The sequence below is a fragment of the Numida meleagris genome, chromosome 3 (assembly GCF_002078875.1).
Source record: "Numida meleagris isolate 19003 breed g44 Domestic line chromosome 3, NumMel1.0, whole genome shotgun sequence".
NCBI classification, from domain to species: Eukaryota; Metazoa; Chordata; class Aves; order Galliformes; family Numididae; genus Numida; species Numida meleagris.
This window is the reverse complement of record NC_034411.1, coordinates 22359976-22372661: the sequence shown is the minus strand read 5'-3', so window position 1 is coordinate 22372661 and position 12686 is coordinate 22359976. Positions and strand designations below refer to the sequence as shown.

Below are 12686 nucleotides of genomic sequence, written 5' to 3'. Positions count from 1 at the left end.
CTCATTGCTGTCCTTTTGAAGATTAGGTTCCCAATCCCATGAAGCATGAGGAGGCGATGGACTACGATCATGCTTTGGAGTATGAAGCACAAACACGGGTGCGAAGCTCACAGGCTGAAGTCCTGAAGTGTAAAACTTTGTATTACATCCAGATCGGTTGCTGGCCCAGAAGTGATTTTGGTATGGATTTGCAGACAGCTGGTCCAGATTGGAGTCCACTATGCTTCACAGAACACCTGAATCCACTTTACGGCAGCCCTGCACGTGTAAATCGTGGTTGTACTGACACACAGCAGGCAGAAGTCTGAGGAAACCACCTGAGCTGTTCACAAGTAAAACAGTAATATCAAACTTCTCTATCAACAGCGCTCCGGATACAGAACAGCAGCAACAAAACGGCAAGCCAGAATTCTAGAGACTAACTTTAAATCTCCTTGTTACTCTTATAAGCACATATTCAACTCATTAAAAAGCACACCAAGGCAATTATAATGTATAAAATAGTTTATTACTATAATAAATAAAATTAAACTTTTTTTTTTACAAATATTATTTGTGCTTGTTTAAAAATGTTTAACAGGGATATCATTAATGTAGGTGGCTGCATTTATAACTGAAACATTCCAAAACAGTGAGTATGTCTGCACACACACTGTCTATCTACTGGCAGCTGCTTTGCTGACCACAAAAATAGTATCTACTCGTTCTCTTTGTCTGGTCATGCTTCATTGAACAAAGTGACAAATGCAAAGAAAAAGAAACGAGTATTTGGTGGATTTTGGAAAGGATAAAACCAAGTGAAATACATTTAAAAGCTCCAAAGCGACTGCATTAACTGCATATCAATAAAGTGTCCATGCAGTGGTGGCTAAATATCGAAACGCGGACAGGTTTCCAACAGATGTACAAATATTGATTGTATGTAAGTACAATAATATAACACATTCATTAGAAAACTCCGTACTTCTTTATATAGCAGTTCATCCTGATACAAGATTATTGAACGTCTTTCATCTACAGCTAAAATGATTCTTTTTCTATGTTAGTGGTCACAGATTCAGTGGGAGGAAGGGAAAAAGACATCTGCCTTTCAGAACAGTGAGTGAAAACCCCAAACTGCTTTGTTGACATCAGGCATTTAAATCCAGTTATGGAGATGTTCTGGGATTACACGTCAAATATGTTTACACAACACTCAACAATCAGCTTGGAACAAATTACAGTTGCAGGTAAATTCGCAGTAGCGTTGTTGCACTGTAAAAAAATCTTTGAAACAAACACTTTCATGATACGTCGAGCTGGCTCCCCGACACACAAAAGTGTTCAGACAATAATTATGTCTCTGTTTTGGAAAGGGAGAGGACTATTGGAGTAATTTATTATCCTAATAAGAAGGCATTAAGTGGAGAAATAAGCGTGATTACCAACAAGTGATTTCCATTAGATTTAGAAAGCTAATCAAAGTGCTTTATCTTTAGGCAACATTGTAAATACTACAGAACGTGAAGAAGGAAGGAGAATGGAATCACAGTTTGAAATGTTTCACTTATGAAAGGGTCTTAAGGCTAAACGTTGGCTATATCTTATTGCAAAAAGCATTATTTTTATTTAGTTGAATCAATGTTTGCCACAACAATGTGGTCAGAACTATGTCAGATTAGAGGATACAGTAATCTACTGTACTTCACCTCAAATTTCTGGAGCTTTCCCTGCCCGGGTCTCTCTCTAAAAGGTTTGTCTTAATGAATCAGAATTGCAGCTGAAACACAGACATTGTTATTGCCAATACACCCACAGGAGACTATGGAGAAATGAAGCATTAAGTAGATGCTCTTCACCACCTAATACTAGGCCGAGAAAGCAGAAATGCAGTGACTGAGTGTCACGTGAGAAGGAGAACAGGCTCAGCACGTTGAAGCAGCCCCCGGTACCAGGAAAAATAAACCCGCCTGTTCCACAGTCCGTCCTGCAGGAGAAGCCACGAGAGGAATACCAGGGCAGCTTAGCTTCAGAGGTACTGTGAGCAAGCAACAAACAGTGGCTTAAAAGCTGTACTCCCACCAGCTATGATACAACATTTTTCCAGTTTCACATACATTTCTGGTTCCTGACTATCACAGCGCCTGCCAGATCTTCTCTCGGTCACAATATCAGCCAAACTATCTGGACAAAGCTTGAGAACTGGGCCCACTAGAGAAACCAGAAGATATGGCCTGAAAGTTCAACATTTAACAAACAAGATACTAGCGAGCACATTCAGTGGATAGCTACGGGGAAGATTTAAGTTCCCTTCTTGAACTGTAATCATTAAATGAAGGATGTGCTTTTACATAACAAAAATGCAATCCATAGACTTATCTATACATAGATATTATATATACGTGTGTATGTACACGCAACTGCACAAGCGTAGTCATACACATTGTTGTTTATATAGCAAAGACAAATCATAGTAAATTCTTTCACAGACTGGTTTAGAGTGACTGAAAAAATATCACCAGATATTCACAGTAAATATCTTGTTCAGTTCATTAAAGTGAAGTACTGTAGAAGCAGAATATCACCTTCGAAGCTGCTAAACAGGGTGTTCGCTGGGATTCAGAGCAGCACTGCGAAAGAGATTTAAAGCAAGAATGGTGTTTGCAAAAGTATTCAGGTAATACCAGACAGAAGTTAATGTATCTGAACACGGAAGGGGGTGAGGGTTGGTTTTTGCTTTTTTAATCCTGTGCTGCATATTGGTATTCTGGTTACGTGTGAACTTTTATAAGTTCCCTTTGTAACAGCTCTGAACCCAGGCTCTTTCTCTGAACTACCAGCTTTTGACTGAAATCTCATTCCATCGTAGGGTAAAAATGGAACACCATCTCTTGTTCCTTAACATGGGTTGTTTAGCAGGTGGTTAAGTGGTAGAAGCACTGTGCCAGAACACAGAATGTACAAACATTTTCTTGTTAAGGGGCAGAATCTCATGTTCAGAGGTCATTCATTTCTAAGATGAAAAATAATTTAAGTGAAAAGGTTTACTCAACACGTAGAGAGAAAAAGGAAAAGCTCACAAATAAAATGGAAGAACAAATAACAATTACCGTGGATATGCACACCGCCCAGCCTTAGGCATCCAAGTTTAAGGCTCAATGGAGAAAGACAGATTTGCAACATAGCTGCTTTCAGTCACTCCCTAAATGAATCTCTCTTCATCTGCTGAGACTGGGCAATACGCTACAGGTCCAAACTAGTCTGAGGGTCAAAGGAGTCCCATAGCAGACAAGGTTTCACTCATTTAGCATTAAGTGGCTCAGGGAATCCAAAGACCAAAGCTCATCCTAAATATTACATTTTTTCAAATTCTTTCACAACATATAGTTATTACTAAGGGATGATGCAGTCTTCTACAACTAGCTTTAGTAACTGCCAGTTCATTAAATCATAATAAAATGGGTCTGACTTGTTAGAGCTGTGCAAATCTCAGTGACATTGCCCACTTCAGTGCTGACCTGGAGCAGATGCCTTGAAGGTGTCACTGGAAGGAGTACAGTTCTTCTGGAGTTTCGTGACTGTAACAGAATCAAATTTGGCCATAATCTTCAGATACATTACATTTTAAGTGTAATTCCAGAGTATATTACAATCTTTGAAAGCTATACGAGTGGATTATAAACGGCTTTATAGGCTCTTATAAAGGCCTCATAAAAGCCTTAAATGGACTCCGTGCTTCACCCAGCCCTGGCCATGCAGCACGTACCTGTGTTCCAAACTGAACTGAACTTCAGGCTGCACTTGGGGTACCCTCAGAAAATGGGGACTTGTGCTCCTTTACTCACAGAACCACGCGTGGCGGTGCAAACAACTGTGGGGCTTCTAGGATTAACCCTGCCATGACTCCAGGATCAGGCAACCAGCAACACCAGAAAAACCTTAAACATATCCCTGAGGACACATGAAAGATGGACCACTGAGAAACATCAACGCGGAGTCAGCAACAGAGGACTGGGTAATCCGCATCTAATCCTACATCTGTGCTGCAATACTTGAGATATTAGGCACATACCTGGGGGGTGACAAACATTTCCCCCCTCATCCGTCTGGGATAAGCTAATTTCCATGTTTACCAGACTGCAGGTAGCTAGCTGCCAGCTGAGTTCACCAAGACTTTCAGCCTTTCAAACATGTTACGAAGGAAACACAACGCTGATGAGCAGTTTGCCTGGATTAGAAAACTGGTACCAAGTGAACCACTCAAACCTCGCTGGATCTACGGGGCATCAATTACAAATACATGTATACTTGCAAACCTGTAGTTTATTCTGACCTAATTTCACTGCCCAATGAATTTACTGACTGAGGACTTCGGAGAGAAAAACCATGTAGTAGTTCCTAACTGAAACTGCAGTTGTATGGATTCCTTATGGTAATCATGGCATAGCTATTTTAGGTAGCTGTTGCCATTCATAATGATTAAAGCACCAAACACACAATGACTTTGGTCAAAAAGAGCTCTCCTCAGTATGCCCTCAGTACATAACCATAAAAGACACCAGCTTCCATTGGAAAAACCCAAGCTTGGAACCAGAAATCAATTTAGGAAATTGCACCTGTTTCATAGCCTCTTTCATAGCAAGTCACTTCTGTAATGTCTTTTCTTATCCGTAGGGGAGGGAAAAAGTTGCATGCAGATTTGATCCAGACAAGCATTTCAGGAATCCTTCAATCTTTGATTAGAATTTATTATCTGTAAACACTTCTATACTGAACCAACATGCAAGACCCTTGAAAGCTAACCCTAAACCAGCTGCACGCTGCGGTGCTGCCCTCAGAACAGATACAAATAAACACACTGCCTTCAAGGCCTGAGCTTGTAGCTTTGTACAGCACAGCCTCAATACTGTGTGTGCAGCTTTACCACTGGGCCTTGCACTTCCCCAGGGATGTGTGGCACAGTTCTGCATGGCCCCATGCAAGCATCAGGCCACCAGAAACCCTTTCTAATTGGTCATTTACCCTCTCTCTTCCTTACTTAACCCAAATCCAAAATCTCTTCCAAAAAATTATGTTGGTTTTTTTTTTTTGTAAATTACTTAGTACCATAGAAAAAGAATGAGAACTACTCCCACAGTGCGTTAGGACGTATTGCCACTAAGAATGAAAACCCCAAAAAGTGTTGCAACATGCCTCTGGACAATAACCTACTGTTAAACAGTGAGTGTACCAGATCAGTGAAGAGAATTTACTGCAAATCTATACCCATGTCCCAAGCCATGGTATCTTCTGTGGTACCCTAACTAATGAATAATGAACAGTCATTTTGGTAAAGTGCTTCAATCTTCCTCCAAAAAAGTTATGAAAATATAAGTTTTGGAAACATCTCCTTCGTTAAGAAGCAGATCTTCTTGTTTCCTTGCTACAATAGCACTTGTATACAGTAAGCACTGTATTTCTACCTCCATTTACTTTCTAGATAGATTAGATCGAGAACAATACATCTGGATATAGAGAAAAATGCCACAATCTAAAATCTCTGAAAGTTCTGTGAAAGCCTTTGGCTACAATGAACATTACCGAAAGAGAAACTTCTGAATAATTTAACAAGAATTAAAAGAGCAGATTCATAGCAAAAACAGGACATAAATGCTACAGTATATTTTCATAGGGAGGCATGTCTGCAGAATGGTTATTGACACTGACGCACAATACGTTCTGCAGTGGGCAGAAAGCGTCCTGCGCGTTCTGCAGGTACACTGCGCACCCAAACCTCCATCCTCCAGCATTAAAAATAAAGGTAACGTTCTAAGACATCTGAGACATAAGTCAAGATTTTGAAAATCTATATCCTGACTCAAAGAATGAAAATGTGGATGACCCCATTTATTAACAGACCTGAGGACATTGTTAAATGCAACTGGTTTAGCAATATGTGAATTAGAAATAAAATGTGCTTTTTTTTTCTTTTTACACTTTTTTCTCATCTTTTCAGCTCTCCCTTGACTACCCACGAGCAACTTTGGTATTGAGTAGCACAAATTCTACTCCTCTTTGCTTTATTACAGGTATATGAAAATATACTGTGACATTTAACATGCTGTACAGATGACTGAGACAGTGACAACAGCAGCAGCAAAAAAAATTAAATTGCTGAAAGCATAAGCACCCTGGCCAGTCCTTATTCATATAGGCAAAAACTGAGCTAACTACATAAGGCATGCTCCAAAAACCTAAGAGGTCACCTGGCGCTCACGGGGATGGCTGCTGCTTTCGGAGCTCTTATTCCAACATCCTGAGGGAGAAAGAGGGAGCAGGGAGAATGGGCACCAATGGAGAAAAGAAAAGCTTTATAAACTGTACCCTTGCTGTCAAAAAGACTTCAGAGCCAGCTGCCATCTTGACATGAGGTTGCAATTCCTGCTACTGTACCTTTTTAGAGACAGGGAACATGCTTAGTGAATTGGTCCCTCACTCGTTTTTGAGATTAAATTTAAAATGTTAGGGGGGTGTTTGTTTGATTGATTGACTGTTTTTTTTATAAAGAAACACCTCAGCTAGCTCCAAACATGTCTTTTTCTGATTCTGGAGACTGGGGCCTTGATATTTCAAACAACTCCTGTGGTGACTGGGAGCTTCTTCTTGAGGTCAATATCCTAAGTATCTCAGCGAGTTGTTTTTCTATATTGGTCATTTTTGTGTTTAAAGCCTTGATGTCCTCTTTCAACTCGTGTTTCACTTCTAGCATGGTAGCCTGAAGAGTCTGTTCTGGGATAGGATAAAAGGAATGCTTGACCTCGGTGAGGACCGGGCTGCGGTCCTGTGGGCTTCTTGTCTCCCCAACATTATCCAAGCGCAAGTCACTTTTTGTAATGCCACTGTCACAAGAGTCTGTCTTCTTCAGGGTAGCTTCTCCTGAAGCTTTAGTTCTCTCTGGTAATGTCTCCATAGATTCCGCTTTAGAGACTTTGTTCCAGTCTTCGCCTTTCCCACAGGCCTCTTTGAATTTGGCCCAGCCTTTTCTCCGGGGGTAATCCCCTGATGCTTTACATCCTGTGTACTCCGATGTGGGGGCCTGAAGCTTCGCCTGGTCAGATGTCCCAGACGTTGAAGCCGACTGATATGACACAGGGGTCGCGGGGCTCTCCCGTACGGTCACAACACTGGCTTTGACCACTGAGCGTGCGGAGGAGTGCTCACCTAGGATGTTGCCCTTCTCCACATCCAGGTCATCTGGATCTCTGCCTCTCTCAGCTGCAAGCCGTGCCTCCTTCTGCTGCCTGAACCTCTGAAACAGTCGGCGGACAGGGTGATCTGGTGGCAAAATCAGGGGGGCTTCATTCTTCCTTTTCATTCTCTCCTCTTCTTCTCGTTTCACGTCGCTGATTTTGCGGAATACAATCTACAGAGGGAAAGAGATTTCAATGCTGTCATTAACTGCACATTTGTCAAGGGAGAGAAGTTGTAGAGAAATAATTATTTGAAAGATTTTATTATTACTGACAAATGAATAACCTCTGCACATTTATAGCAATGTTACCACAGTTCTCAAGTGTCTTATTTTGTGAACGTGGCTTTGTTCATTATTTAAAGGCATACATCATCTGTCTTACAGCATCAGAAATAAAAAGCTCTCCAGTTCCAAGAAGTCAGCAAGGCAGTGCCATTCTGAATGTAATGATCCCAAGAAGTTACTTGCTCTGTGTCATAAGTGACTTCTTATATTTGTTTTTCTGAGTCTACTGTTGAGCACCAATTTTCTAGAGTTACAAAGAGCCTCTTCCATCTTACAGCAGCCTCATCCCAGAGCTCACTTGTTACACATCACGCAAAAGTTCTGATATTTCAGGGAAGCTTGGCCTCTAATGGGGTCAGCACAGCAGAGATGACTCTGGACTATCCAAGCAGCAGTCTGCAAAGTGCTTCTTGCCATGCAGTCCCTCCCACACTGTCTTTTAGAAGCAACAAACAGATTAGGAACAATGCAAAACTCGAGTTAATCCCAATGGTACAAGGACAGTGAAGAATGAGAGATAAGGAAAAGCTATCCTTGGCTGATGACTACAGCAGCTTGAAATGCTTCACGTTTTATTTCTTCATTTTTATGGGAAAATAGACTTCTTTGCATGAAGAAACATTAATTTTTCCGTCTGTTCTCTTAACCATACCTTCGTGAGCCTGTGAGCTAAGCAGTCTAAGGGAGCAGCCTAAGGGTCTTCAGCACTGATTTTTATATTTATATTATTATTGGTGGGATGCTGAAGGCGATCCAGTAAGCAATTTGTTTTGAGGTTTTCAATGCAGAGCATAAAAGGTGTAGCCCCCAGCTTCTACATAACACTGCCACCTGATGTCTTCAGTTGCCTTTGGGAAAACCCACTCTAAATCCTTATGCTCCAGAAATAACTTTCTGATTCAAAACATTAATGGTAAATGTGTAAATAAACCCATCCTTCCACTGCAGAGAGATTTAAATTAAAACAAACATAATAAGCACTGATGCACTGGCACACACAGAACGCATGTTGCTCCTGACTTCAATGCTTCTTGACAGTTCTGTCATTGTGAAGCAGAGAAAAAACAATATCTTAACACTGTGTCTTTGGAAAGAAGTTGTCAGACTTGGCAGAATTACCCAGATGCAAAAGAATAAAATTAGCACAAAGGATATTTTATTTTCAAGCTACAATTAGGAAGCTAAATGTAAGATAAGTAAACCGACTACTTGACAGTACTACTATTTTTCCAGGAAACTCAGTTTGCAGCAGGCGCAGTATAAGGTGGACAAAGCACAATCCTTAGTAGTGAAAGAATAGCACTTATGGGGAAGGGAGAATCAATACAGTGATCCAGGATAATGGCTTCCCACATGCTGGCAGTTCCCACTTTAAGTGAAGGAACAATGCCAGCCTGGAGCGAGTGTGGCTGCCCTGAATGCTCTGCTGGAGCCTTGCCGTGCCGGGGGTCAGTTCTGCAGCAGGCCCAGGCTGGCTCTGGTTGCACTAAGCTCCAGCAAAACAGAGCGACTATGAGCCAGGTCAATTTGTCTCTGCAAACTTCTGCATCCCCAAGTGCTCCCTCTGCCGGAGCTTGTGTGCTTGATGCTTCTGTGGACATCCATGGCCTGCATGGTGCCATGCCAGGAGGACACGCAGTTAGCAGGGCCATTGTTTCTTTGCCCATAAGCTTGCATGTGACTGCATGTGAGCAGTCTCAGTCTGACCCATGGATCTGGACCGTGTTTTCCCTAGATGCTTGGAAGGGACGTACGACTGGGTGCCGCAACTGACACCATTACAGAGTCACCAGGCATGGCTCTGGGGTGCTTGAAAGAGCTGAAGGCCAGGCTGCTTCACAGAGTCCTTGTCCACTTCAAGTCCTGCTCAATGCAGTCTGCTCAGCATTTTATCTTCTAAGCACTGGACTATCTCTGACTATTTAATTACTGGCTTTTCTAACATAAATGGAGAAGTTATTTGACAGAAGCTGCCCCTGCTACTGCCCAATACAGATGAGAAGGCAGTGGAGGAAGAAGTTACAAACAATAACTTCTTAACCTATACTCATACTAGCCACTGTGCCCCATACAGCCTGCAGCAGGGGCTCCATACTGGAGTACAAGAGAAGCAAATTAACCAGCAAACACAAAAAGGCAAACACTGAGATGTGCTGTTGTCAGTGCTCATCATCCTCACTGGGCCCAGCTGCTTCCCACCGCACTGTCTAGGCGGGGTCTGTCAGTTCCAAGCACAGCAGGCCGTGCCACCAGCCTCCTCACTGGGGAGTGCTCGGCCTCAGGGCCCTGAGCATGCCCACTCCTTTACCTGCAGAAGATCAGGCTGCATCAGAGACAGGAGCCTACGTGGAGGGAACAAGTACATTAAAATACTGCATATATCTTTGGTAACTGCTAGCACGGTGGGGAGATCCCCAATTTCCATTTTCTATGTAAGGCCTTATACCAGCTACAAAGCAGTACTGCACAGCAGCAATCACCTGGATGAATGCAGAAATGCAGCCCTCAGGTCTCCCATCCTGTTCAGCATATCTGCTTATGTGACAAGCTGCGCTCATGCAGTGCAAATTGAATCTATGCAGATTTGCTAGAGGACACAGCCTCCAAGTCTTGGGTTGGCTGCTCTTACCAAACTTACAAGACACCAGAGAAATACCTGCCGGAGTTCAACTTGCTTTGAGAAGCCCAGGAAAAGCTGCCACTAGTCCCATTTTTGGCAAGTTCCTCAGCGCCACATTTTCTGAAGACAGCTCCATACTTATGTAAAAAGCAAGTTTTATAACTGTGCAAAGCTCAGCAGTAATTGAAAAGACTTTTTACATAACTGCATTTTGGATTGTTGTTGCTGCTGTCTCTTTTAAGGTTAAATGCAAATCCTTACACATAAAAATATAAATAACTGCTTTAAAGGGACACTTTTCATAAAATTGTTGAGGAAAAAGCAATCTTTAAGTGGTTAAAAGCTTTAGAAGCATCCAAGGTATGCAGAAAATGTGTTTGTTATGCTGACATATGTATGCCTGCTCCCACAAGCAGCCCAAGTGCAAAGGAAATGAAAATAGTTTTCATTTGCTATGAGAAAGAGAAGTATGGACCTACACAGCAGTTTACATGTAGAATTTGATAGGGCTACAAATTGAGGTTAAATCCCCAAATATGCCAAGGCTCCTAAGACAATTTTTAGTTCAATTTCTCTTTATCAATCTTTCCAAGCATTCATTTTTTTCTGGGAAGAGTGCATAGGTCGTACCCTCAGAATCTCCTAAGCTGCATATTAAACGTCAACCAGTGTTGGAAGGTCAACTTTACAAACTATGCACTTCTTCATAACAACATAATCTGCAAGAGCTAAGCACACACAGAATAGTGGGAGCATTTTAAAAGAATGCAAAGACCTAAATATGGAAGAACTTGAACTGAGATGAAGTAACAAGGAATATAAACAGTAGGCATAAAAGTGCACCCACCACACTTCCATTCTCAAGTCTTTATTAAAAAGGTGCTGAATCTTTTAGCTCTACAGAAAGGCCTCCCAGGCTGCCAGAAACATGAGTACTGGGAGGATATTAGCCTAGATTTGTGGAAAAAAAAAAAAAAAAAAAGGAAAAAAAAAGGAAAATAGCTCTGCTAGGCACAGATTACTGCAAGCACCTCATAAACATTTGACTGAGGTCCGCAGTTTTGATGACACAGTAACAATTTTATTTTTTGGACAATACAATCAGAGAAATGGAGAAATGCGTTGATATGTACTACTGCCTTCATGCCACCCTATGTCCCATTGACCTATGACAGCATATACTCTGTAGCTGCATTCCTGCCTGTGCATGAGCAGTGTCTGAGGAAGAAAGAAAGGAAAGAAAGGATTACATCCAGCATATTTTCCTTTCCTCAGTATTAAGTAGTCATGTGCAGAACTCTTCAGTAAGTTTGGGGGAGAAGTTCTCTCTCTTTTTCATCTTCAAAGAGTTCTCACACTGTACACATAGAATAAATGCCTTTAGAGTTTAAGGTTAGTATTTATCCCCAAAGTATTAAAAAAAGTAGGTGAATGTAAATGAATACTTGAACTATCTCTTTGGTTATCAAAAGTGGCATGCCCATCAACTATTAGAAGAGGAGCCTCAGGGGAGAACTCATCGCTCTCTACAATTGCCTGAAAAGAGGTAGCGGCAAGGTGGGGGGTGGCCTCTTCTCCCAGATAACAGTGACACGATTAGAGGGAATAGCCTCAAGTTGCACCAGGGGAGGTTCAGGTTGGGTATTAGGAAACGTTTCTTCTCAGAAAGAGTGGCGATGCATTGCAACAGGCTTCCCAGGGAGGTGGTGGAGTCACTGTCCCTGCAGGTGTTCAAGAAACATGGAGATGTGGCACCAAGGGACATGGTTAGTGGGCATGGTGGGGATGGGTTGGGGTTGGACTAGATGATCTTAGTGGTCTTTCCAACCTTAATGATTTGATGATTCTATGATTCTATTATTTGGATTTTCCTGGGCTCAGCGCTGAAAGCCAAGCACCATTTAAATAGCTCAGCATGAGTATTTTTCATTAATAAGATTCTCCTAATTTCTTTATGGTAAGACTCGAAGAAAAGACTGCAATGGCTTCCATTGTAAGGCAGGCAAGAAGACTGCTCTGAAGTGACATTCCCCAAAGGGAATCTTGTAACAACTAGATTATATCTTTTAGCAAAAAATCCTATTTGACAGCAATAGAGAATCCATCATCACATCTTGATAAAAGAGTCCTACAGGTTTTGCTTCAAGACTGAGATTATCTGACATCAGTGATAATTCTGCTCCTTCATCCCTCACACTGTTGAACATTCACTTTTAGAAACTGATTCTAGAGTTTTATGTTCAAAAATCTCTGCAGAAATAGTACAGCTAATCAGGTGCAACTATGAAGGAGTTAGACAATGATGCTGTACTTATATTAAACAGACAGCAATGTCCCATTGTTTAAAATTTTCAACATAACCTCAAGCTTTCCAATTTTAACTCTTCTAAGACATTTGGATTCTGTCCTGCCTTCCAACATCTTTCAAAGTCAGTAGATAAATTCTCACTCTTGCCCAGAGCTAGAATATATAGTTGATTTACTTAAGTATAAGGTTCCCTTTAAAAAAATCGAGTAAAGCAACTAATCCTACAAGTCTGTCAGCTGTTTCCCTCTGCTGGCTCACTGCTA

The 12686-nt window shown here is 41.5% G+C and overlaps 1 protein-coding gene across 1 annotated transcript in view; it reads right to left on the bottom strand.

Moving 5' to 3' along the window:
- The window catches only part of KCNH1 (potassium voltage-gated channel subfamily H member 1), a 182140-nt gene continuing 169943 nt past the window's right edge, over positions 490-12686 (bottom strand). The window contains exon 11 of the mRNA XM_021393204.1: positions 490-7381. Within this exon, the coding sequence (XP_021248879.1) occupies positions 6533-7381 (849 nt within the window). The 3' untranslated portion in view covers positions 490-6532. The remainder of the gene's footprint in view (positions 7382-12686) is intronic.